General features: G+C 45.3%; 6 protein-coding genes across 6 annotated transcripts; 3 read left to right on the top strand and 3 right to left on the bottom strand.

Annotated features, from left to right (window-relative positions):
* Positions 1–237: 237 nt before the first annotated feature.
* On the bottom strand, positions 238–1,643 carry N7483_000073 (uncharacterized protein; the record flags this gene model as incomplete). The annotated part of the gene is made up of 6 exons (XM_057083511.1): positions 238–660; positions 716–829; positions 886–980; positions 1,036–1,175; positions 1,225–1,451; positions 1,506–1,643. 6 exons carry the CDS (start codon positions 1,641–1,643, stop codon positions 238–240), a joined length of 1,137 nt encoding a protein of 378 aa, XP_056949660.1.
* Positions 1,644–4,076: 2,433 nt separating this feature from the next.
* N7483_000072 (uncharacterized protein) lies at positions 4,077–5,909 on the top strand (the record flags this gene model as incomplete). The annotated part of the gene is made up of 2 exons (XM_057083510.1): positions 4,077–4,110; positions 4,186–5,909. The coding sequence occupies 2 exons, from the start codon at positions 4,077–4,079 to the stop codon at positions 5,907–5,909; spliced, it is 1,758 nt and encodes a 585-aa protein (XP_056949659.1).
* A 329-nt stretch (positions 5,910–6,238) lies between these two features.
* N7483_000071 (uncharacterized protein) lies at positions 6,239–7,640 on the bottom strand (the record flags this gene model as incomplete). The annotated part of the gene is made up of 3 exons (XM_057083509.1): positions 6,239–6,656; positions 6,722–6,915; positions 6,987–7,640. 3 exons carry the CDS (start codon positions 7,638–7,640, stop codon positions 6,239–6,241), a joined length of 1,266 nt encoding a protein of 421 aa, XP_056949658.1.
* Positions 7,641–8,606: 966 nt separating this feature from the next.
* N7483_000070 (putative C2H2 finger domain protein) lies at positions 8,607–9,914 on the bottom strand (the record flags this gene model as incomplete). Its single annotated transcript, XM_057083508.1, has 2 exons — positions 8,607–8,726; positions 8,778–9,914. 2 exons carry the CDS (start codon positions 9,912–9,914, stop codon positions 8,607–8,609), a joined length of 1,257 nt encoding a protein of 418 aa, XP_056949657.1.
* Positions 9,915–14,361: 4,447 nt separating this feature from the next.
* N7483_000069 (dienelactone hydrolase family protein) lies at positions 14,362–15,295 on the top strand (the record flags this gene model as incomplete). The annotated part of the gene is made up of 4 exons (XM_057083507.1): positions 14,362–14,390; positions 14,445–14,515; positions 14,584–14,631; positions 14,691–15,295. 4 exons carry the CDS (start codon positions 14,362–14,364, stop codon positions 15,293–15,295), a joined length of 753 nt encoding a protein of 250 aa, XP_056949656.1.
* A 756-nt stretch (positions 15,296–16,051) lies between these two features.
* Positions 16,052–19,208, top strand: N7483_000068 (uncharacterized protein; the record flags this gene model as incomplete). The annotated part of the gene is made up of 2 exons (XM_057083506.1): positions 16,052–16,276; positions 16,332–19,208. The coding sequence occupies 2 exons, from the start codon at positions 16,052–16,054 to the stop codon at positions 19,206–19,208; spliced, it is 3,102 nt and encodes a 1,033-aa protein (XP_056949655.1).
* Between the last annotated feature and the right edge of the window lie 4,990 nt (positions 19,209–24,198).

Raw genomic sequence — 24,198 nt, 5'->3', positions numbered from 1 at the left:
AAACCAGGAGGAAGAAGCGCAGGCTCGGAAGAAAAAGAGAGGGAAGGAGGCGGCAGGACCTGAGAACCCTACATTGAGAGGCTATACTACGGGAAATACTCGAACCATGGGCTTCTACGGAGGGGGAACTCATATGATCTCAAACTGTATTATAAGGGTATGAGATTCAAAATCACAACGCGCCAAATAACCGAAGACAAATCCTGTAAACGCTCATATATTCGTATCCATTCCAATCTATAATCCCGAATCTTTTTCCGCGCTGTGTACAATCGTCTCGTGAACCACTTTAATCCCTCCATTATGGCTCCCTTGGCTTATTGCATCCCAGTCCCCTTCACCAGCCGTACATGTAGGAGGCTGTTGTCTCGAAGTCGGTAAAATCATCTGCTCGTCACTAACAGTATTCCACTGTGTTGTAGCCGGGATTGAAAGTGGGTGTCGGAACTTCTTGCGCTTCACATAGCCGCTTGCGTCTCCTTCGGATAATTGGTAGGCGGGATAGCTTTGTGAACCGGATTTTGTGGTAAGGTATAATCCCGCGCGACGGGCGAGACGACGGAGGAGAGGGTAGATCATTGGGACGTTGCCGATTACGACAGCGACGAAGGTTTCGCGACAGGCCCAGCTGCCTGCTTGTTCGGCGCCATTTGCTCCGGCCTAAGGAAGATATCTGTTAGAATGAATTTTTGGGGTTGCGAATATTTGATCTTACTGTTAGAATTAGAACGCAGCGCAGAATACCACACATCATGACGAAGAGACCACCACTGAAGAGGATAAGGAGTTCGAGTTTCTCGCGCCAATGAAGACGGGCTTTGAAAAGCATCTATCAGATGTCAGTAACAGTCCTTTTGCCACAATCTAGTTTCAGGAGGAGCTTACGGGCGCAGGAATGCTGATCAGGTAAATATCAGTCGCCACATTGAGAACAACAGTCACGTAAATGTCAATTTTCGACACAGCAGGCTGACAGTGGTCTAATTGATAAACAATTAGTATGGGGTTGTAGGATACAGAGGTTATAACACTTACTACCCGGATCTGGGTTAATCTGCCAGTTCTTGCTCAATGGGCGACAGCCAAAGAGAATCGAGCAGATAGTTGCAACATAGCTCACGGCGATCAAGACGTAGGCAATGTGAATTCGAAGTCGCATATTGATCAGACCAGCTCTATTCTGGATTAGTAAATGCGATGGCTTGCATTTTTCTTTGTACTCACGTCAATCGAGAATAGAAAATGGCCATGCATGTCTTCAATAGCCATAACAAAAGCGTATAAAGGGACCAACCAGTCACTTGGGTCTTGGATCCACCAACCCGCAAATGATATTCTTTTGAATCTGGTGAGAGCGTTTCTCTTTCTTTGTCTGTCATGGCATTGTTCGCGAGACCCTCAAACCACGCACCAACCATATATGCGGCTGCTGTTTCGAGTCCATACACCACCTGATCTTATTAGCATAAACTTGAAAGCATTGAGTAAATTTGATCTGAGCTCACACAAGCCACTAGCATAAAATAATCATCTGCTTGGAAGTTCTTAGGTCCGACCATGACCCATCGAGCTGTGGTTCTAAGACCAATAATCACAATGGCCACTCCTAAAAGAGTGAATGCCTCTGTCGCAAACTCACTCATCTTGAAGGTGGAGAACTTGAATCTTGGAAGCAATGTTCTCTATTCTTTCAGAAGAACCTTTGGAAATGAAGGTTGACCCTTAGTCAATATTCGGGGGGTTACACCCAGATAAAGATTTAAGTCCTTAGCCCAGGGGGTTTCAAATAGAAGAAAAGAAAAGGAAAAAAAAAGAATATCTTGAATATTTTTCCCCCTCTCTTCTCTCTCGGTCCTCTTCTTCTCATTGGAACCAGTCCAGACAAAGAAGTGAGCCCGCAATCCTAGTCGGTTTATAAATGAGAAGAAAAATGGATAGCCCACACGGCCCTTCAAGACTACGCCATGGGTTCGTCTAGTTTAACGGTGAACCATCATAGATGGAGATTGGTGGATACTTACATGTTGATAGCTTGTTCCGACGCTTGAATCATTTTCCATTTATTTTTATTTTTCTTATTTTTTTTTTTTTTTTTTTTACTTTTATTCTAATTTCTCCTTTTTTGATATGTGCATCATTGCATGCACGGGTTAGATCTTCCGGAGGCACAGATGTCACTCTCATTTCTGGATTCTCATCATCTCGGTAGATCATTATGGTCCAGACCAAACGCCTATCGGGGATCAATTTATAACATTCCCGGTTTGCGGGTTACTGGAAACTTTTGAGACCCGCGATCCGTGAAGGAATCCACTATTTTCTTCTCAGTTCTGGTTCTTATGGAGTACACTCGGTAGGCAGAAGTTCTTGTTCTTTCATGTGGACTTGGTGTGGATAACAGACCTGCCTGATTGGGTGAGATCGTCGTAGACGCGCTGTCAGGACTAGACAAACCTAGACTTAGGTCTGTTCTAATGATTCAAATTCTTTGTCCGACTCTCGAATCATTTCCCCTGTTATGAGCACGATCGGTTACACCAAAAAGGAGACGCACAGGTACCTCCACAGCGAATTTGCGAGATCCAAGTCTGGTTGGATTTTTTCTTTGTCTTTCAGGAGTTGCACAAGTACAGTGCAGTTAAAATCATGCGATTAGCCGATCCAGTCATGGGGCTGTGCCGCGACAGATACTTTTGGGACTTTTGACTATCGTGCATGTTGATCTGTCTGGTCGGAGATTGGCCCCGATGCTACTAAGTAGGTCTGAGCCCTTGAATCATCAGGAATCGCATCTACTCTGTAGAATCGGCCATGATTGCTTTTTTTTAACTTTGTTTTGGAGATTGATTTTCGGGGAGTGCAAGGATATGAATCTCACGTCACCAATAGATCCAATTTTGAGTGCAATTTTGGGCGGTCAAGGGTTGTAGTACTCAGTACTCAGTACCGATGTCATGTCACCGGCACATTCTGACACTTCGGGATCGATGTTTCAGAACTTCTCTTGACGAAATTTCCCGTTCCTGAACGTTTTCTGGTGGGTCGGTGGGTCGTGGAACGATGTATTACCCGCGCCGTTGATTGAATCGATTTGAGTTCTTGTTGTTATTGCTTTTTCTTCTTTGTTTGAATGGACTGTGATAGTCAGCAATAGTTTCTGATATAGTGTCAATTAGTGGAGAGCTGCATGTAAACAACAACCGCGGGGAGTAACTCCATGCAACGCTCCATATCCAAAACTCTGTTGAAGCCACCTCCTTATGCACTGGAATAATCCTAGGAATTCCGGTGGAGACTCTCGTGCTCCTCGCTTCTCGCTTCCAGGGGGAAAAAAGAGGATCAGAAAGGTTAGCGATCGTCGAGTCCGCGCTTTGACATCTCGCAGTTCAAACGGGGAGAAAGTCGAGTGGATCCAGGAACGAGGCGACGGGATCAGAGACGCCAAATGGAGCAGTCCGTAAGGAAGAAATGGAGCTTAGAGTCCACTTGGTTTGAACACTAAATAAACCAAATTAGTCCCGGAAATGAACAGCTGCATAAGTGCCATTAAGCATCCAATCCGATGGTTGGTCCTTGCTGCAATAAATGTACTATACTCACTATGGGTGAGTCCATACTCCATCCAGAGTGCTCCGTAGAGTCCGTACACTAGAAGTAGTGTAGAGTGTTCTTTGTTCTGTTGCATATGTGGGCCCACTTAATAAGTAGACAACCAACCAGATGAAAGTAGACTAGATCAAGAATTTAGTAGAATGATAATGAAAAATTGGAAAAAGGAGAAGAGAAGAAGTGAGGTAGAGTAAAACAGTGAAAGTAAAGTGGAGGGAAAATCCCCGGGAATTGTCATTTTGACCATCTGCATCAACCTTGGAATCTCCCCACCTAACCATTTTCGAAACTTCTCACCTTTCACGGAATCAATCTCCTTTGATTCACATTCCGCTGTTTGATCTTCTGATCTCTGATTCTGATCTCCGCTTTTTCTTTTTTTTCTTTTTTCCTCCTACATGCATTAGCTTCATCCTCACCGCGTCATTCGTTCTCTCAAGCCAGATTCAAATCCCTTTCTCTAAACAATGGAGAGTGTAGACTTGGTAGTGGTTGGTGCAGGTATGTCAATTCCTGCTCAATACAGCTTCTCGGAATTCAATTCCTTCCGACACTTTCTCTAACTTCGATATTTAGGCTGGAGTGGGCTCGCTGCCGTCAAGACATACCGAGAGGTGAACCCCGAGAGCAATGTTCTATTACTGGAATCAGCAAGCTCGGTGGGTGGAGTATGGGCTCAAGACCGCCTGTACAGGGGTCTCAAGTCAAACAACATGCTGGGGACATATGAATACAGTGACTTCCCGATGGATGAGGAGACCTTCGGCGTGAAGCAAGGACAGCATATTCCAGGTGAAATTGTGCAAAAGTACCTTGTCGCGTATGCGGAACATTTCAAATTCCTGGATCGCATTCGTTTGGGTCACCGTGTTGAAAGCGCTGAACACAATCTCGATGGTTCCTGGAAATTGACTGTGGCTCATGAGGAGGAATCACTGGTCATTGAGACGAAGAAGTTGATTGTCGCAACTGGTATCACATCGCAAGCGTATTTGCCTACCTTTAAGGGCCAAGAGAGCTTTGGCGCCCCATTGCTCCATTGTCGCGATATGCTCAAGTATGAGGACGAGGTGTTCAAGTCTGGAGAGCGCGTGACCGTCTTCGGTGGTACCAAGTCCGCTTGGGATGCTGCTTATGCATGCGCGACCGCGGGTATGAAGGTGGATTGGGTCATTCGTGAGTCTGGACATGGTCCCTGCTGGATGGCTCCACCATATGTGACCCCGTTGAAGAAGTGGCTGGAGAAGCTAGTCACCACCCGCCTTTTAACCTGGTTCAGTCCTTGTATCTGGGGTGACGCTGATGGATACACTGGCGTGCGAAGCTTTCTCCACGGTACCTGGCTTGGACGCAAGATTGTCGATGCGTTCTGGTCTGTACTTGCTGACGACGTGGTGCAACTTAATGGATATGATAAGCATCCCGAAATGAAGAAGCTCAAGCCCTGGGTAAGCCCATTCTGGATTGCCTCTTCCCTGAGTATCCTGAACTACCCAACGGATTTCTTCGACTTGGTGAAAGATGGTACGATCAAGGTCCACGTTGCCGAGCTGGAACATCTTGCCGACCACAGCGTTCATCTATCAACGGGTGAATATCTACCCACGAGTGCACTTATCTGCTCCACTGGCTGGCGCTGCACGCCCAATCTCAAGTTCTTACCCGAAGGCATCGATCGTGAACTCGGATTTCCCTGGAGCACAGACCCCTTGGATGATAAGATGGTGCAAGCAGCCGACGCAGAGATTCTCCGCCGCTTTCCCCGTCTGACCGACCAGCCACAGCTTAACCCTAAGTTCCATCCACTAAATGATGAATCCGAGGCTGCTGTACCACACCCATTCCGTCTCGCTCGGTTCATGATTCCATTGTCGACACTGAAAGATCGCTCCTTGGCATTTATGGGCATTCCCATGACCATCAACACGACCCTCATCGCACAGGCTCAGGCTCTGTGGATCTCTGCTTACTTCGGAGGTGATCTCACACCTACATCGACGGAGCGTTGTCCTCCTGCCGTTCGGGCCGCCTCGGACTCAAAGAAGGAAGATGATAATGACCTTGATCTCGCGTGGGAAACGACCCTACACTCTGAGTTTGGCAAATACCGGTATCCGGCGGGCTTTGGCAAGCGAAACCCTGATTTTGTCTTTGATGCTATTCCTTATGTCGACCTTATGCTGCGTGACCTGGGATTATCCCCCGAGCGGAAGAGTGGTTTTCTGGCACGGGCGTTCCAGCCTTATGGTGCTGAGGATTACAAGGGATTAGTGGATGAGTGGAAGGCGAAGTCGACCTGATATTGATGAATAACTTATTCTAGCTTTTGTTTTGTATTCCTTTTGTATTTGTTTCGTTGCTGCTCTTCGCGCATTCCGCGAGATACCCTGTACCATGTTATGATATGTCTTTCGAATCCAAATTACTCTTCAACATGAGACACAAGACTAAAAATGACATTATTCTCGAGATCAAGCCAACGTTCATCTATAAACTAAAAAACAAGTACACACAGGCACACACATCTCCATCAACTATACCCCTTGAACCAACTGACCACACTATACACCAGTAATACACCCATCACTCCCAAGGTCTATTAACACATTAATCGACCACCACAGGAAATCTACTCTACCAACGCAAACTGCTCAAAGAAAGCAACTCCTCCTCCCTCAAGAGCCCTCACACCATCCTTATCCTCAACAGAACCCACCAAATTTCCCGTCCATCGAATATGATACTCTCCATCCCCAACAACCTCGTTCGCAATACTCACATTAACCCGTAACCATTCGTCCTCCGCAAGTTCAATCTCAACAGTAAACCCATCCGGAGTATCGCCCGCTACAGGTGGATAATGTGCAGCGGTAGCGTTACCTGTTGGTCGAACGATTGTCTTCGTAGTATCGCATGTAGATACGAGGACGGTTCCATCTTTGGAGACATAGGTACTGCCGAGGGTTGCGTTACTAGATGAGATCCCGCTGAACCAGACGAGGGAGTAGCCGCCTATTTCACCATGTCCCCAGTACCAGCTGTCGATGCTTGATATGAATGGTTTATTGGACCAGTTCTGTATACCCGTTAACATATATTCGAATGGAAGGACATAATGGTAGGTAGGGAAGGTAAACTCAGTTTATCATGATATGCTCGTCCTTGAAATTGTAGACTCGTACCCTTCACATTCATATCGACAGTTGCATTCGCATCGGGAATCAGATTCGCCCAGCCGAAGTCATTCTCAATTTCCAGTGTAGTGGTGTCTGAAGAGATCCCACGTGGTAGATGGGGTGCGAGATTCTATAGAATTATCAGCATCGACATTGAAACTCTCAACCCTAATTAATTGTAGGTAGTATACTGTTACTTACCGATGTCAATTTCAAAGTCCGATAGATATCCATCTCTTCCGATTCAATAATAACCTCATAATCCGAAAAATCATCCCCAATATAAACCCAGCTAAATCCTGTTCCTTCCCATTCACCCATACTAGCAACCCCAATCAATCCTCCACCAGAAACGGTCGCTAGTGTCGCAGGTACATATCCCTCGAAACTAGATCCATTCGCAAATGAGATCCAGATATATGCGATAAGCACAGAAGATTCACTGGAATCAAGCCATGGAAATGCGTTCGCGCATGAGGTGAATAGCGTCACTGTCAACGATTCCGTTGCATCGCTACTTGAGACGGCATCGTAGTACCACCAGTCAAATGAGCTAGGGGTTATCTTGCTTGACTGTGGTCGGTCGAGTCGAAGGAGGGTTTGTGTGGATAGGGATTTGTTAGGCGTTTGAATGGATTTGTGGATTTGAGCGCTGCCATTTTCGAGGGGACTTGGGAATTCGTATTTCCAGTGATTCTTTATTCCTGTAGTATCACTGGAAGTACGTTGTCTGAGCTTGTCACTGCCAGTATGGGTTTTGGTTTTGGCTGGGTTGAAGAGATTTGGGAACGATGCTGGTGCGATAGCAGATGTTTGATGGATGAGAGTTGCGAGTATCATCCCAAGTAGAATCATTCTACTTAGGGGTAGTATATCCATAATCATCTTCATGATTCAAAGTACCAGTTGACGTGGGGATATCCTGTATATACGAAATTCAGGGTAATCTTATACAGGTCAAAAGTACCGACGAAGGGACAAATAAATACTTCAGTAAAGCGCCATGGCTTAGGCTTTTGGCCCCTCTTAATTCCCCTCCTATTTTCTAACCTATTGTCTGAGACGCGACTCAAAGAATTCCGGCAAGGTACTCCACTTGGCTTGGTTTATCAGCCATGGCGTCTCCTTTTGACTCGGATCATGAACATGGCTCCGGACTGACGATCAGCCTATTCGGGTGAGGCGTTATGGAATTCTCCACTTCAGGGTTCAATAGGCAGTGATATTTACAAATATTGAGATGAGAGAACAAAGAAATGTACTCGTATCAATGGCTTGGGGGACAGGGGTGTACAGGGTTCTCTTTGTTCAAGATCCCGTCCTCATCCATCGGGTTCTACTTCCAGATGTCTAATTTGCAATACTTCAAGGTTGATTCAGATAATGAAGGCATCTGCTGGTACGAAGTGATGCTCCATTGGAATGATTCATGCAGTTATCAATTATATACCAAACACCGAGTCCAACTCCCGGCTAGAAATGTCCATCCGGACTCGCTGGTAAATCAAAAAAGATCAGTACACACGTCACACGTCAGGCTCAGAAACACAATAATCAAACAGAGAATGAAGACCCCGATATGCCCACACCATCGCCTCGCGAAAAAAAAAACAAACATGAACAAGGTAAATCAGAAATGAAATGAGTTAGAAAAAATTGAAAAATGAAATCAAAATGCCACGCCCTCGACTCCCAAAACCGCTGTAGACATTGTTTCGTCGACCCTCCTAGAATAAATACAGTGAGGAGAGTATGTGGTCGAGGCGGAATCTGATGTAATGAACAGGGGATGCAGAAAACATGGTAATGGTAGGATTAGATTTAGACTCGTCCGTTTAACAGCGGACTCCCGTCTTCGCTTCGTTCGCCTTTGATATCCGCTTGTGTACTGGTTCCGTCGGAATCGCCGTCCTTGCCACAGCCCTTGACTAGGATGTGTCGCTGAGATAGTTAGTATAGAACTTGTAAAATGATGAATGGAGGGTTGAATACCTTTAGTGCATCTTTGCGGGAAAAACTCTTATCGCAATGAGCACAGGGAAATGGTTTCACGGCTAAATGAATTCGCTTGTGTCGTTTCAGATCGTGATTACGGTTGAAACTTTGCGGACACTGATCGCATTTGAATGGGCGATCTGGTGCAGGTGCGGAGATGCCATGAGGTGGGATATGACCTCCGTAAAGATGCTGAGTACTGGCCACATGACCGCTGTTAAATCCAGGTAAAATTCCCGCTTGCATTCCTCCCATCATGGCCATTGGAGCGTTCGGATTATGAATGTTGGTCATTACAGGTCCATTCATCGCGGGAAGAGAGTATGAAGGCCATGGTTGTCGCGCAAATCCCAATGGTGGTTGACCCCCTGGACTTTGCGCGGACATTCGCGTAGAAGGGTTGATTCCCAACCCAGCAGCTCCCATCGTATGCGCGCCGTAAATAGGGGAGTAACTGCCTTGATGCGGACTAGCTAGGTGTGGCGGAGGAGCGCCATAGAGTGATGGGTGTTTAGGAGCATAGGGATCGTTGGATGGTAGTGGCGCGGGGGATGTGGCGTGTCCCGAGGGATGATACAAGGCCATGGTCGCGGGATGCGAAACGTTCGGTGGGAGACTAGCGGGTGCGGGTAACCCTTGCTGAAAGGAAGCCAGTGAAGGCGCCTCAAAGGGTTGGGGAAGACCATCGGTAGTAGGCGGAGATGTCACGGCGGACCGACCCACGGCGCCTGGAGAAAATAATGCTGGACGTGCTTGATACGCGGAATTCACACTGGAGACCCACGTTGGTGTCCCTGCCGATCCTGATCCTGGTGCATACGCGCTCGTTCCCGACCAATATGTAGGCGGTAGATCGGTGGTTCCGTGTGATGCCAATGTTTGATGATGGTGATGATGAGAAAGTGCGCTTTCTCCCGATTGATTTGTCGCGGGCGGGGTGAGGAGATTTCCCACACTCACGTTGGCAGGTGGTTGCGAAGATGGTGGATGCGCGTGTGTGGAGTATTTATTCGGAGTGACACTACTCCCGTGTAGACCAAACTGCGGCGGAGGAAGCTCAAAACTTGGAAGGGTTGGAGCGGCAGGGCGTCGATGGACTAAAGGTTGTGCGGAGAGAGTCTCCAACGACCCCATAGGGGCAGTTGGGACCGCGAGGGTCGCCAGGTTGACGGTTGGGTCTCGCGGGGGAGCCGCGTAGAGATCGGAATCGGATAAAGAGGGCTGCAGGTTCACGGGAACTTGAAGTGCAGAAAACGTATGTCCTGGATTGATCGTCCAGTCTCGACCACCAGGAAGGGCCCCCGAAGGGCTCGAAGAATCCAGGAGGGGCGAATGTCGATCGCTGGGTGTTGCGATCGGAGGGGGAAAAGGGAGTGGAGCAAGGGAAATTTTTCGATCTCGTGGGAGGGGAGGGGGAGGAGAGAAAGAGAGAGGAGAGGGAGAGAAATAGAGAGAGAGAGGAGGATTAAGGGGAGAATCGTTCGAGTCTTTTTTTTTGACTAGTTCAAGTTCAAGTTAAAGTAGAACAAGTTAAGTCACGGTCGTAAGCGCGGGAAGGGCATGATGAGAATCTGAAGAAAAGATCCGTGGCGTTGGGGCGTGCGCGGGGGGAGGTTAAAGGGAATTATATAGAAATGAAAGGTGAATAAATAAATGGAACCACGGGCGAGTTGGGTCTGGGCCGTGGGGAGTGAAAAAAATGGAGAAAACGGGAAAAAGTGAATAGTTTAAGAATAATAATAGAAATAATAGAAATAAAAAGATAAAATAGATATGGGAGGTGAGAAGGCAAATTCTAGCGAAAAATGAAGGGTTTATTATATTAGTAGAATTAAATTAGATATAATTAAATAAATAGATATTCTAGTACTTAAGTAGGTACTAGTAAATTAAAATAAAGTACGCTTCTAAGTTAAAATAAAATAAAAAATACGTTTTTTAACTGAGTAAGAGAGGAACTAAGTCGCAACGTGGTTGACAGCCCCAGTGTCCCCGGTTGGCCGTTCCGAGGCGAAATCGAGATCGCTTATCGATCGCCACACTTGGGCACTTGAGCACTGAAGGAAATTAGCCTAGGGAGCTATATTATCTATGCTATCTTTCTCCCTGGTTTACTACTCTGAGTATATGTAGAAATGTGACTCCTTGCATCTGACCATAATAGTAAAAAAAATAATAGTACATAAAAATGAGAAAATAGAAATAGAAATTATAAATTAAGAAATAGGAGATAAAAAAAATACAAAATAACATATTAGAATATTAGAATAATAGCTCTACTCCGTATACTCCGTTATATCGCCTATTCTCATCCCCAACATTGAACATGTCAGAACTCGCACGGACACTCAAGTGCTCGGGAATGGCCAAATACGAGAGAGTCTAGAGTCTCCATAGAGTCTCCAGTGTGTCCCCGGGTAGAGGCAAGCGAGCTGGGGTTACTATGATTGGTTTCCCTGCAGCACTCAAAAGCATTGGAGAGGTTCTTGATCCAATGTAGTTTAGACTAATATTTCTTTTTTATTTTTATTTTTTTTTGATTTTGTTTTGATTTTATTTTATATTTTATTCTAAATCACTTTCAGTACTGTCTAGTACAAATTAGGATTTTTATTAATTTTTTTTGGTTTTCCCTTTTTTCTCACTCTTTTTTCTGGTCACCTGCAAGAATTTCCCCCCTTTTCGCCCCCAAACAATACTTTGTCCCCTTAGAAATTCCCTTCAATTCCCAAGATTTAGCGGCTAACAAGCTAAAGAGGGGACTCGGCATTAGTATTATTGGTTTAGGCTTGCTCCGGGTTCGCCGGTCTTCTTTTACCCTCTCTTTTACCCTCTCTTCTTTTTTCTCCATTTTTTCTCTTCCCTTCTTTCATCTAATATCTTACTCTAATTGGTCTATCTTCATCGAACTTGACCCTTTTCCCTCTATTTTTTTTCCTCTTTTTTTTCTCTCTTTTCTTTCTCAATTTTTCTTTCCCTTCGCTTACCCTTAGGTCTACAGTTAAGTCCACGGGATTTTGCCAGAATTGGTCCAAACTTTGCCCGCATCCATTCCCCCGGGTCTATTTTATTTTTATTTTTTATTTTTTTTCTTTTCTTATAATTTATCATTTGTCTTATTATATTCCACCTTTCTCATACTAAGCGTGTGATCGGGGTGGCGCTCGGAAATGGCACCGTGATAAAGCACTCCACACTTCAATGAGGCTTATCACCCAATCACATCCTATGATTGGACTTGAAGACTGTTGAAATCAAATGCCCTGTCGATCCCTGGTTCAAAGAATGAATGATATGCTTCGTATAGACTTAATGCATGTACGCGAGGGGAAACTTGATGAACCTTGGAAGAACATTGGTAAGGGTCTAGACTATTCAAGTACTAGTAAAAGTTCAAGAGAAAACAACCGAGGTGACCCGTGCTCATACATAAAATTATAAAAGATAAAAATTATAAAATTAAATGGGGGGGTTTAATATCACCTCGCTTCCACTGTCCAGGTGTCTTGAACTTCCCCGTATTCCGTAGATCGAATTCAGTAGAGTACATAACATTTTAACTAGTCCTCGTCTGTAATTCCCTCCGATTATTCTTTACTTCCGAGGTTCAACTTGTCAGACATGCTTTCCAAGGTTGAGTTCCTTTTTTCTCTTGGTCACATTCTTAAGCATTACCTTTGTTCGGAGGATTGCGAGAATTGACCATTCGACCCACGTCCTAAGAGTGGACCCATATACTCAGTTCGGAGAACTCCAGAATAGGAATCTTATTCATGCTAGACTCAGGATCAGGCTAGTGCTTAGTCTGAGACAAGAAACAAAAGAAAAAGAATCAAATGACTAAAAAACTGAATCCTTCTTGCCCAGGTGCTAATGTAGATACTAAGAACCTTTTAGTATGGACGCATCTTCCGTCCTTTAGTCTTTGACCAACCTTCAATTCTCCCGGATTCTTACTGCAGTCCCCGATTTGCCCTGCACTGAACACACTCCAGCTCTCATGCAAGGCGGCTCCAGTTGAAATGTGACAGCGCAAGTGGATCCACCAACCCTTCTCCGGGCTCGAGCCATGCGATCGTCGCCTGCGTCGGTTCCTGCCGGTTGTGGCGGCGGAGGGGCTCACGGTTGGCGTTGATCGTGGACTCCCCTAAATTCAGAAATCAGGGAAGTGAAGGCTCTGCTGAAAGGTAATCGTAAGTCGATGTGAAAGATCCCCCGGGAGATCTGCATTGCGCTTGGTGGTTGGCTCGGTTGGTTCTGCAGGAGTGGATTGGAATGTCCTGTGCCGGCGTTCATGACTCTTGCAGGTACTTCTGTGGGGGGGGGAGGGGGGGGGGATGTTCTTTTTCATTCTTTTTTTTTCATTTCTTTTTTTTTCACTCGCTCTCGCTTTCTCCCTTTTTGGTTGGTATGTTGCCGATCTGTTGAGCTTGAACCAATGCCGAGTACGGAGAAACTCTTCTTAATATTCCCATTTGCTGCACTAGTTGTGACTGCTGGTCTGTTTCGCATTAGTTTCTAATCTTTGGATTTGATATTGAAATTCGTTTCACTTTCAATCGAGGATTACGTGGACTGTGCTCCGAGGTCGGGAATAATAACTGGAAGTGATCTATCACGCACTAGATCATGTTAGTGGCAAGTGGCAAGTGGCAACTTCAATTGGAGTGGCTATGCTAACACTGACCACTTGAGCCGCGTTGCCTATCATATCTCCATGTGTTTAGACAATGCTCGACTGCATCTGCACTAGCATGGGGTGCAGGTGGAACATACTAGTGTGATCACCTGGTAACTTTGGTCGTAGTTTCAATTCAACTGTTCCCACATGTGCATGTTTCCTCCTAGAATCAGATCAGACGAGTACTCCATATATTCTGATGTTTATTAGAAATCCAGAGGTCTCACTGGACTCTCCCGCGTCAAATACTATGAACCTCAAGTTGCACCTTGTGTTAATAGTGGAACAATAAGTCGGCTATATGCTTTCCCATCTGCTGTGTATCAGATGAGGCATCGTGGGGTAGAGAGTATTCAGATGCTGTACAACGTTGTACAACATTTCTACTCTGCATCTCTAAGTTCAATGCTTCTGCTTTGATGATCTGTATGAATTATACTATGTAATCGGTACAGTGTTATGCTACTAATGCTCATGTGGTCTCGATCGATCGAGATATATACTCCGATTCCGAGATCCTGCACATGTGAGTAATCGGGGGTTTCATCTCATCTAACGCATGATCTAACGCATGACCAAGGGAATCCCAGTTCGAACCACAGACTCAGAATAACTTTCAAGCGTCACGTTAAATATATAGATTCAACTTGAATTTGAATACTCCAGATGTCTATGATGTTGCACCGAGTTCGGGGACTCAAAGTTGCCGATTTCATCCGATGACGTCGACCTCGGCGGGGTTCACACTCATTTCCTTTTTCCCCTCCAAAACAACTTGACAAGACTTGAAAAGCTTCAGAATTAAGTAAGTTGCTTCATGAACCTCCAAAATCGGACCATTTACTAAACTTGGAAACCAAATTAGCTTTCTTCCTCTCCAATCCCACGACCAACTCAATCATGTCTGGAATTAGCAAGGCTTGCTGCTCGTTCGTCCCTCATCCACAATCTGCGCGAAAGCCTTACTGACCTCTCATCTGCAGTATCCCCCCTGTGATTTCCAAGGGATACCAGCCCAAGGGCGCTTATCAGACCATCAATGGCATCAAGACATGTATGAACGCGCAAAATACCCGAGAGGCACCAGTTGACCGATTGAAGGACCATGCTGACCAAATCCAGACGTGACCGGTCCTGAGACTGCTACCAAGGCTATCCTGGTGGTGTACGGTAAGTTCATCAGCCGATTAATTGAGAAAGGGGATGTAAGCTAATTTCTCACTGGGTAGACATCTTCGGCTTCTTCGACCAGACCATCCAGGGCGCCGACATCTTGGCTACTTCTGCCGAGCAGAAGTACCGTGTCTTCATCCCCGACTTCTTTGAGGGTAGCCCTGCCGATATCTCCTGGTACCCTCCTACCACCGACGAGCACAAGAAGCTCCTCGGCGAGTTCTTCTCCACCAAGGCCGCTCCTCCCGCCAACCTCCCTAAGATCCCCAAGATCGTCGAGGAGGCTAACAAGCTTGCCCCCGCTGGCAAGTTCGACTGGGCCATGCTTGGTCTCTGCTGGGGTGGAAAGATTACCGCTCTGACTGTCGCTGGCGACAACCAGATCTTCAAGGCTGCTGCTCAGGTTCACCCTGCTATGGTTGACCCCAACGACGCCAAGACCATCAAGGTCCCCTTCGCGGTCCTCGCCTCAAAGGATGAGCCCGCTGCCGATGTCGAGGCCTTCAAGGCGAACCTTCAGGTCCCCAACCACGTTGAGACTTTCTCTGACCAGATCCACGGATGGATGGGTGCTCGTTCCAACTTGGAGGATGATCGGGTGAAGGCGGAGTACGAGCGTGGTTACAAGACTGTGCTCCAATTCTTCGGTCAGCACGCGTAAGAAATATGTCCATTATCGAGTTATTGGGGTAGTTGATAAAATGAATTAGATCCCCCGTCAAACATCGCCTGTAGAGCGTAGACCTTCTATTCCAATGTTCGAGTCGGAATCAATCCTTTGGCATGCTACTGAACAAATCTTCGCGCGCATACTATATATGGATTTATCTGGAATGGATCTGTTATAGCGCATTTGCTTAGTACTCAGGTGCGTCATAGCTCCTATCATGTTCAGGTGGATTCAGGCTGTGTCTAACAAGGCAAAATCAAACAGAATTGTGTATATAGGCTGTTCAACGCACATTTGTTCAACTGATTTCTGTATTCTTCATTCCAATATTATTGCGAAATGAGCACTTGAGGATCTGAAGCTTCAAGTTGATCTTTAGTAGCGTCAACTGGTGTATGGTTACAGTGGTACAAAGTACAATCAACCACTTAACCACCAATCCCCTCTCCAACTCTTCTCCGAATCTGTTCTGATGTGCAACATTTGAATTGGAAAATATAATAGGTGAATTAAATCCATACTTTAAATCTGATCCGTCAGAACCGTCGGGCTTAATTCGGATCCCCGCTTCAATGCCGTCAACCGTTTCCAGGATCCGCCACAAGCCGAGTCACCCGAATCACCGCTTCCAGGTTATCTTGCACTACATTCTCCAATATCTGACTCCTTTTCCATCTACGAGAGATAAATTCACCCCATTTGCTCGCTGGAATTTTAACATGTACATTGTCTAGAACGAACATAGCAATGGCGTTTCTCTTCGGCCGTCGTCGCTCTCAAACAGATGCATCCACAGCTCATAGTACTCAGGATCCACCGAGACAGCTAGTCTCGCGTCATCGGTCTTCGGGCCCCCGTTCGGATAAGGATCAGGATGTGTCAAGGGATCCTGGTCTCTTTCATGGCCTATTTCGAAGAAAGAGCGATAGCTCGCTAGCATCGCATTCGTCAGGTTCATCAAATCGATCTACGGTGAGGTCATTTGAGTATACTGAAGGCAAAGAAGTGTAACTGATTGAGGACGCAGAGTCGCGGAACACGTCCCGCGCAAACTACTCGATCGGCTACTAGTAGCCGTGAAAGCAGTCGTGAGAGTAGTCGTACTCGTGCTCACTCTAATTCTCGCTCTGGTGCATCTACACCCAAGTCATCAACTTCAGAGCCATCTGCTGCTGCTCATGCCGAGCCCAAACAGCCTGGCAATATTCAAGATTACTTGGAATGTCGCCTTGATAAAGCTATCAAGTTTGATGCATTGTGTCCTGATGGTTCAGCTCTGACAAAAAAGGATGTCAAGGCAATCCTATCTGGCGCTCCTCATTTCTTGCTGGAAATCGGAAAACATGGTCGTTGGTACCCACAAGTCATATTTCCTTGGGATGAGCATAACCCGTCCATTCTGCGCATGCTGGACCGCAAGCCCTTATCTCACCCTTCTTTCACTTTATGTACTCTCCATGCACATCTACCAGTACCGGATGACTGGGCTGTCAAGGGCGGTGTTCCAATTCATCCACAGAGTTGGCATCGAACCGGAGGTTTTAAGCGAGCCTCCTTTGATGTCGGTGTGTTCGAGGTACCGAATATGCTAGCCAACAACGGGCGAGAACCGGGTACTGTTGGATACCGGCATTTTCTGGAATTTGATATTGCCGATATGATTCAGTATACCGGACCTGAGAAGCCTAGACAGGCACCGAATCTACAGCGAGTCACGGAGCTGCCAGCCACAGAAGCTTTCGAACTAATGGATAGCTATAATAAACCTTACTCGCAGTGTCTGAGTGGTGCGGTATTCGATCGACTCCAACTACTGCACGACGGCCCGGCTGCTTGGAAACGCATCGGAGTGCGAGATATCAATCTTCGAACCTTGGTGCAACGTCTCACTCATTTACGACAACTGCGACTGAAAATTCTACTCGATGGCTCGCTGATGACCATCGTCGATCTGGAGACCCCACATGAACTACACAATACTCTACATACACATTTCCTGCATCCACATCCACCACCCGCAGATGTGATGCCGGGACACCCAGACAGCCTGAAATCGCAGATAAAAACTCTCGCGACCGTGCTAGCTACACCTGGCGCATGGATTGACTTCAGCCTCCCAGAATGGCGCTTTCGAGCGGGCCAAATCCTATGGGAAGCACTGCCGCATGCTGATGGTGACTGTATGGGTGAATGTGATCACAAAGTCCCACAGAAGCAGTGGGTTAACTCTGGAATGGAGCGAAAGTGGCTTCTCATTCAGCTTTTGCTCGCTGCAGAGCTCATCATTCGCCTTGATGCTTTCGTTCGCAAGGGCATGCTACATGATCCACACGGCGGCTTGATGTCTATCCAGGAACTTCAACATTTCGATAAGATGAGAGAAGGAAAAGTGAACTGGGATCTTGTTGTTGTTCGCCGCTTCCTTGATAACTTGGAGATTTCGTGTGGTTCACCTGCTCCATCTTCCAAGGCTTCACCAGTTGGCACCCCAACACAATCTCAATCACCAATTGACCAAGTCCCTGCAAAATCACATCGCTTTTCCTTACTCGATTCGATTAATCGCCGACTTACTTCTACTACTGAAAGTGATGTGAAATCAGCATGGCAATGCCAAATCACCTCTCTGCATGTGCGACAACAACTCGAGGGTCTCTATGTTTTTGCGGAAAATATCGGTTGGCCTAAACTCGATGCACTCAAGAGGACTTTTGATCAAATTCTCCGCGATGGGGAGACTTTGACTATGCCCCCAGTAAATATAACTACTGGGGAGCATCACTCATCACCGGAAAATACTCCCGGGAAATCGACAGCGCGATTGGTGAAAGGTGATATGTATACCCGAAGCCAGTCGCGACGGTGCATTAGACTCCGCAGTTCCTGCAGGGAGGATGACGACCCCCACGCCGCGGAGAAGCTTGGTTGGATTTCCAGATCTTGGCTCTCAGGCTTTGTGGTACCTGGGGAGGGTATTAGCCATCTTCTCATTGGAACGTTGTTGGAAAATGACGTCGATGCGATCAAGCAACTAGGACCTACTGCTAATCTCTACGGCGGATTCATTTACAAGAATCGTAGCTGGTGGAGCAAGGCTTCTATTGTTGGTCGCGTACTATCTAGTATGGATGGTGCTCAGACCTGTATGGGATGGGTCGGTTGTGATATTGTTCCCTGTGATGCGAACACATCGACTCCTTTAGATCCGGGCTGGTTTGAAGTCCATGTTCAAAAGATGCCTGCTTCTGCATTCCATGCGAGAATCAAACAAGGAGGAAAACTCGCGCTGGAATCTACCCCGATCGGTAAAGGTGATATCACCGCTGATGCTTTTACTTTGCCGATAGATCAGCCTGTTATGAGTTCTACAACCGTGACGCTGAACTCCATGACCTTGCCTGTGAATACGCTCAGGAGACGGAATATCATAGTCACCGAAGAGGCTTCTCTATCCTTTCAATTGGGTTTAGAATCCGATCCGAAGATAATATCTCTGCCTTTGAGATACAATGTTCGCTTCGTATCCGCTCATGAATGCCGTCCACCAAAGGGGTTTCTATCACATCATCACGATAGTACCGAGACAAAGACATCTGACCAGGGCGAGTTCAAGCGTTTACCAGGTCATCCTCTACACCGATCTTTCGCATATAAAAATGTCTCACTTGAGACACTCATACACCATCCAGCACCTCAGGCTACGCCGTTATCAGCGGATGGAGTTCCACAGGTTTTAGTGATTGATGCGCGTGGATCACGAGTTAGAGAAACGTTTGTTCGGGCTTGGTGCGCCTCTGTTGGTAGTCATGCGCTTATTGGTCGTGTTGGGAGATCTTGCATCGCGTGTTGTGTGAGGGAAGCGCGTGCGATTGATGTTCAGGTTGTGGTAAGAGTGGGAGAGTAATACCTAGCCCTATGCTAATATAATAGCTGGGAATATTATGATATTCATTCAAGTTTCATGATAATGAAAACCTGGGCATTTGAATGTGGCCTGGTCAACCTTGGAACTGGTACCTAGGTAGTTTAGTAAGTGGCTATTACTATTGCCACTGGGATGTAGATCGTGGTTTGAGTTCAGTTCCCCATGAAATGAGCACTAGAAGATTCAAAATCCGAATATGGAATATGCATCCCTTCATTGAATTTGGATATACTTCAAATGCTTGTCTTCCGTGATGAATTGAGATATCCAGGACTCGGAGCATGTTCTCATAGTAACAGAGCACTTGAGTGCAGTCTCGGCTCCCCTCGGAGTCCATGGTCTGTTGGCCTGTGACCCTCAGCGGGACCAACCCCTTTTTCAAAGAATTTGCGGGTTTTACCCAAGTGTTGGGAAAGGTTTGGGAAGAAAAGAAATTAGATTAAAAAAATGAAAAAAAAACTTGAAGAAGGGCACAGCCACGGTCGGAAATGAGGTTAGATACCACCTTCCTTTCTATCATAGGGACTCGGATGACTTGGATACTCCGTACTGGAGTACACTCTCCGGAGTACTTGACAACATTAATATCAAGTTACATGTTTATACATATTATAATAAGATGAAAATTAGTCAGTTGATTTTAATCTATTTACTTTAATCTGTTCTTGAAGTTTCACAATGATCAAACATTTAAATGTTCATATTCTCACGATGTTAATGTTACTATGTACCTTATAGTGGACGCGTAAGGCAAGTTGGAGTTAAATAGGGAGACCCATGAGGAGCCGAGCATCCCCCAGATAGGTTAAGGGCCCGACGATGGTGAAACAGCCGGGTCCTTGTTGATGGATTGGTTTGGAACCAGTGAGGTCCCTGCATTAAGTATCCACATGAATTGATCGGGGTTCTAACCGGTGTGTTAGATCTGGATACCGAGTTAACCTGATGGATCATTGATCATAATATTTGAATGCTGTCGAAGTTGAATTGAATGTATAGATTAAAGATGATAGATGATAGATTAGTACTCCGTATTCGAATCCAGACTACTCGTAATATGTGCAGTAACTTTGCGTATCCGTAAAACATACGAATGCCCATATGTACCTCCCAGGCTGGGCGTATAAATGCCGCATTATCGGCTTTACCGACCTGTTCCGAATCCGATGAGGGATATCCGATTAACAGTATACACTACGTAGACTAATTTCCATCTCCTACGGAGTACCGTGTTAAGTCTATTCCGATGATCATTTCAGCTACATACAAATGTCCGTCCATCAACTTGAATGTTAGAAGCACAGGGTCATGGTAAAACACAGCCTACTCACTCCACCAAACCCAAACAGGCTAAGATCCGGAGCATATCTGCGTTTCCAGTCTAAGTTTCATAAGCCCTGTGGCTTTAGTGCACTTTGGCTTCTAATACTCATTTTATGAAATTCTAATTTGTGGACAAAGTCCGTGTGCAGAAGCCCTGTCGGCAGTTGGGTTTGGCAGTTGGGTTTTAACCAATGTCTACGTAAGGTCTTTTCATCCCACGTCAGACCGGTTATTCGAATAATCCATTCGGGGAATTACTACTGGGTAGAGTATGGAGTAAAAATAATTCAACCGATCCAATTACTTCTTATTTGTAGACTTCCAATTTGCGGAGTAACTTACACCGTGACAATGATAATTATAGCTGTCTCATACATTGTTGACCCATGTCCATAGTTTATTCCGACCGTTACTCCGGACATCTGAACATGTTTCATTTTAATCTTATTTTTAAATTTCAGATCAAAACCTCCCTCGATTCAGAGAGAAAAAAAGGGGATCTGAGTCAGCCCTGGACCCTTGTTTCATAGAAAGTCAGCCGATCGTAGACGTTGGGGCGCAGCTTTACCCAATTGCCCAATCCAAGCCGAGATTTATGCATTAAAACCGGAGATGTCATCGGAGAAGCATGCTTTTCTTGTATAATGGTGTAGCCCACTTCTATACCAGATTAAGAAGAAAGAAAAACTTGAATGAAAAAAAAAACAAATTAATATGTGGAGCACTTGTTCCACTGAATACTGCCAGATCTAATCGCGTGCTTGACACTACTTCTCGCCGCGTCAACACCATGTACATCCTCGCTGTAAATGCACCCCCAACTTCGTACCAGGCCTTTTACCAGATCCAATCATATCTCACCTGGCTCGTGAGAGAGGCCCGGTCGTGACGATCTTCAACCTGATACGGCGTTAAGAAAGATAGAGGGTTATGCGGGGCCAGGGCTGAGCTGGCTCTCACAAAGAAGCGGTCGAGCACGCAGTACGAAGTACAGTACAACAATCATTCAATTTATTTCTTTTTCAATCTGTTGGAATCTGCTGTTGAGATGCAGAGGAATCGTATGATTTGAGATGATGATTGGTTCCAAGTCAACTTCTCTTATGGGGCATTAAAAGGCCTCAACACACCACACGATTCAAGAAGACCGTGTGTCCACCTTGAATCAAAAAACAGCCACGCTGGACATGACACGTTTCGAGGTAACCAGTGGGAATCAAAAATGGATTCGTTTATCCTTCAGGTGCCACCAGTGCCCCTTTTCGAAGCTGTGATGACGATAACTTACGGAGTACGGAGTACAGATTCCCACGATTAATCCATAACATATGAACCCACTTTCATGAAATATCTACAAAGTCCGTATTTCATTCATACTTCATACTCCATAGTAACTTGTGAATTTTATCCCTAACTTCAAAGTTGAAGCACTGAGTATGACCCACGTTGATCGTCTAAAAAAAGCCTCCTTCTCGACACCCTGTCCGAAGGGTTCGTAGAAACTTCCTTTCTGCTCCATTTCTCCATTAGGAATCGCTCATGGAAGCTCGCTTGAGGCTTCGAAGAACAAAAAGAATGTTGATCTAGGATCCATTCCTCGTTTCCGACGGGTGCCAAGTTCATTCTCTAACACGCTACTGCGTCGCGACGATCCTTAATTAAACCTTGACCGTGTGTGAATGCCCCACATTACGCTTGCGGGTCCTTGTTACAGAATCAAAATCGTTGGAGAAGAAGACCTAAGATCGCTTCTGCATTGGTCTCTTTTTTTTGCCCCCCCATCTCGCAGTATCCAGTATCCTGTAGAAGAAAAGAAAAAAAGAAAAAAAAAGGCTCAAGCTTGTTTAGGTCAATGCCTTCTTCAAGGCTTCGGACAATAATCTAAGTTAGGTATAGCTAGATGCGTATTATGTCATTGGCTTTTTCTTTTTGATATAGACTCCCTGAAGGGTTGCCTAAGTGGCTTTTTTCTTGTACTTCTGTATTCATCTGTAAATTCCATGTTTTACTTCGCCTCAATCTCGTATATTGATCGGCTCGCCTATGATTAAGATTGACCTGATTTCAAGTTACTATTGATCTCTCTCAAGTGCTCATCCAAGGTACTGGATTCTCCTTTATGGTACAGTGCGGGTATCATTGACTAAGAATCATTTGGAGTCTCTTATTGGTGAACCGACCATGGTTAATTCAATAGATTTTGCCGGAGAAAAAAAATTGTGAAAAAAAGAAAAAAACTAAAAAAACTAAAAAAAAGGAGAAAATGAATCTGAAACTCGTTTATTTCATACAGGAACTGTTTAAAGGTGAAACGATGTAAAAGATGTCATTGACAGTCCACTAAGACAATTAAGCTACGCCCCAGATACAGTTGGGGCCGAAACAAGGCAACATCACTGAAAAGGGGCTTACTAGTACGAGAATTTATTCAAAAGAAAATATAGAGAGGAAAAATTAGAGAAAAAGCAATGAATTATTTTTGAAGTGATACGGAGAAGAAAATACAATCTAGGTAGTAGATTGACTACAATTCTATCTAAAAAGGGGGAGGGAAGAAAGAAAAATAAGAGAAAAGCCGCATTGCATGCCCAGATGCTCTCTATCCTTGGTATAGAAAGCTGATACGTGGACCCTGAATTTCTGTTTTTAGAATCAAACCTGTATCAATCTGTGGTTCGTTCCAAGTCTTAAGTCTTTTCTAGCGATGTGACTTGATGTGACTTGATGTGAATCGGTGGAAATTGATCTAACGGCGTATTCCGATATCCTAAAATCCTAAAACATGATATCGGATGTTATGTGAACTCTTACTAGTAAACCATATACGCATTATGCACTCAAGAGGCGATGATCCGAATCCGAGCTGCGAGGCACCCCTTCGAGAAGCCCACAAGGTTTCTTCCACAGTGATCATCTTTAAAATACCCATAGAAAGAAGGTCATGATTCTTTAGGAGTAAATGGATCCTAGGAATATCCTTGTTATTGGTTATAGCTGCCGACCCAAGCTTCCTGTCGCCAATCACGCCTCTAGAACTTGCTTTAAGAGGAAGAAATTCCCCAGTTCATCAAGGATTGACAGCTCCTCCTGAGTCTAAGCCTAAAAGAAATGTTCCTTTACACAATACAATCCACATCCACAATTTGACCCCACTGTGTCAGGGCTCCCAGACCATGGTTCTCTATGCCTCATTTGCCATGAACCAACTCTTGAAGGGGGGGTCCTATCGTGTACGCAATCAGGGGTTAATTCACATTATGCGGCCACCAGTGATGACAACTACCGGTATGTGGGGGGAGAATTTTTCTCTCTTTTTTTTCAATCACAGAAAAATCATTAAAATAATCAAAAAAATAAAATCAAAAAAATAAAAATCTTAAAAAAAAATAAATCAGTTGAAAGAGGAGCTGAACGTGAAGAACTAGTATTGAATCTATAGTCCAATTCTAAAGTCTATAGTTAATAGTTCAAGTTCCTTGGGTAAGGGTAGAGCCCCTGAGATCATCACGTTTCTATACTCTACTTTACTATACTAGTATGGGCAAAGAGCAATGACCTGCAGGGTTGATTTGTTGGATTAGTTGATTTAGGTGATTTAGTCGATTTTGGGTTAAGTCGATAACATCCATCTTAGTCTTAGTGTCGG

The sequence above is a fragment of the Penicillium malachiteum genome (genome assembly GCF_028827825.1).
Source record: "Penicillium malachiteum strain IBT 17515 chromosome Unknown utg000001l:1.0-8184562.0:1.0-8186909.0, whole genome shotgun sequence".
NCBI classification, from domain to species: Eukaryota; Fungi; Ascomycota; class Eurotiomycetes; order Eurotiales; family Aspergillaceae; genus Penicillium; species Penicillium malachiteum.
The sequence above is the reverse complement of the archived record's forward strand: the minus strand, read 5'-3'. Positions and strand labels throughout refer to the sequence as shown.